This window comes from Bison bison, unplaced genomic scaffold (genome assembly GCF_000754665.1).
Source record: "Bison bison bison isolate TAMUID 2011002044 unplaced genomic scaffold, Bison_UMD1.0 scf7180017864482, whole genome shotgun sequence".
Taxonomy (NCBI): Eukaryota; Metazoa; Chordata; class Mammalia; order Artiodactyla; family Bovidae; genus Bison; species Bison bison.
The window spans coordinates 7,343,081-7,344,772 of NW_011495042.1; the positions used below are offsets into that span (position 1 = coordinate 7,343,081).

The 1,692-nt window shown below is 69.4% G+C and overlaps 1 protein-coding gene across 1 annotated transcript in view; it reads left to right on the forward strand.

Annotated features, from left to right (window-relative positions):
• IQSEC1 (IQ motif and Sec7 domain 1) overlaps positions 1-1,692 on the forward strand; it is a 51,862-nt gene that overhangs the window by 31,047 nt on the left and 19,123 nt on the right. Inside the window, 1 exon segment of the mRNA XM_010862530.1 lies at positions 496-657. Coding sequence (XP_010860832.1) covers positions 496-657 — 162 coding nt within the window.

Consider the following 1,692-nt stretch of genomic DNA (forward strand, 5'->3'; position numbering starts at 1 on the left):
CGGCACCAGGCCCCGAGGTCCGGTCCGAGGGAGCGGCCTGCTGGCTCACTGCCTGGGTCCCTGGCCGCAGCGGGAGCCAGCTCTGGGCCTCCGTGTCCTCTGGTGTCTTGGAGGTTTGTCGTAATCCCTCAGGTGCTCACCTGCTGTGCACCAAATTCCAGGCGCCGCCCGTGTTAACACACCCGTCCCACAAGGGTGGTCCTGGCCCTGGGAGGCCACGCGGCTCACGTCAGGCGCCTGGGCAGCGGGGGCGGTGTGGGAGCTGAGCTGGCGTGGGGGTCCTCGGGGTGCCAGCCATCCAGCCTGTCCTCGGGCGGCCAATGCGTGCTTGGTGGGGCCGCTGTGTGCGCCCCTCACTGGCCCAGGCTGGGCGCGGGGCCTGGACAGTCCTGGTGCCCCGGGTGGTGGACTCAGGCTGGGAAAGGACCAAGTGCCATGGAGGCGGAGGCGGGCAGGGGCGGACGCGCCCAGCTGAGCCTGTCTCTCGTCCGCCAGGAAGCCCGAGAAGGGCGTCCAGTACCTCATCGAGCGCGGCTTCGTGCCCGACACACCGGTGGGGGTGGCCCACTTCCTGCTGCAGCGCAAGGGCCTGAGCCGGCAGATGATCGGCGAGTTCCTGGGCAACCGACAGAAGCAGTTCAACCGCGACGTGCTCGAGTGAGTGGCCCCTCCCCTGACGCATGCGGCCCCGCGCACCTCCAGTCGGGCGGGGGTCCCGCCACCTCTCCCCTGACGCATGCAGCCCCGGGCACCTCCACTGGGGCGGGGGTCCCGCCACCTCTCCCCCAGATGCACGGAGACCCCGGGCACCTCCAGCCCCGTCCAGCAGGGCCGGCCCCAGCCCTGGTCCCGCGGCCTCCGTGCTGCCATCCTGGGTGCGGCGCCGGCAGCCAGCCGAGCTTGGGCCCTGTCCTCCTCCCTCTCCTGCTGGGAGATGGGCTGATGGTCCACCAGGCTAGCGGCCCCATACCCCGCAGAAGAAGGGGTTTCTGGTCCCTGGGAACTGCTGGCAGCTTTGAGAAGGCTTGCCTGCATGTGCCTGCACCGCCCCCCGCCGCCCTCCCCGACTGTCCTGAGAGAAACGGCTCCGTGTCTGGGGCCCGTGGTTGCTGGGTGGGCGCTGTTCCAGGCCCTGTCCCCACTTCACCCTCAGGGGGTGTTGGGGGTCCATAGCCCCCTCCACAGACGAGAAGCCAGAGCCAGCAGTAGATGGCTCAGAGCGGGTGTCCTTGGCCGGGACCTGGGGCATGGCTCCAGGCCTGCCGTGGGCACGGTGCCCACCCAGGCCCTGCACAGGATGGATGACCCAGCTGGTGGGCCAGGCACAGGGTCAAAGCACACACACAGCTTTGCACTGGGTGACACGCCGACACCCTGGAGAGGCAGCCTGTGCCCCCAGGCTGCTCCCCCCACAGCCCCTCTGCTCCAGCGCCCCCCACCATAGTGTGGTTGTTGCCCCTCTCCTTTGAAACCAGGGAGGGCCCGTCCAAGGAGAGCTGATTAGCTACCCCGTGAGTGGGGCCCAAGATGACCGTCCAGCCCAGCTCCTGGCCTGCGGCCGGCCCTTAGCCCACCCTCCACCCCCACTCCTCCAAGCCGCTGCTGGTCCGTAGGAAATCCGGGCATTGTTCTCCTTAGATTAGAAAATAGCGGCGGCCTCAGGGAGTAGCGAGACCCCCCCCCCTCCCCCCC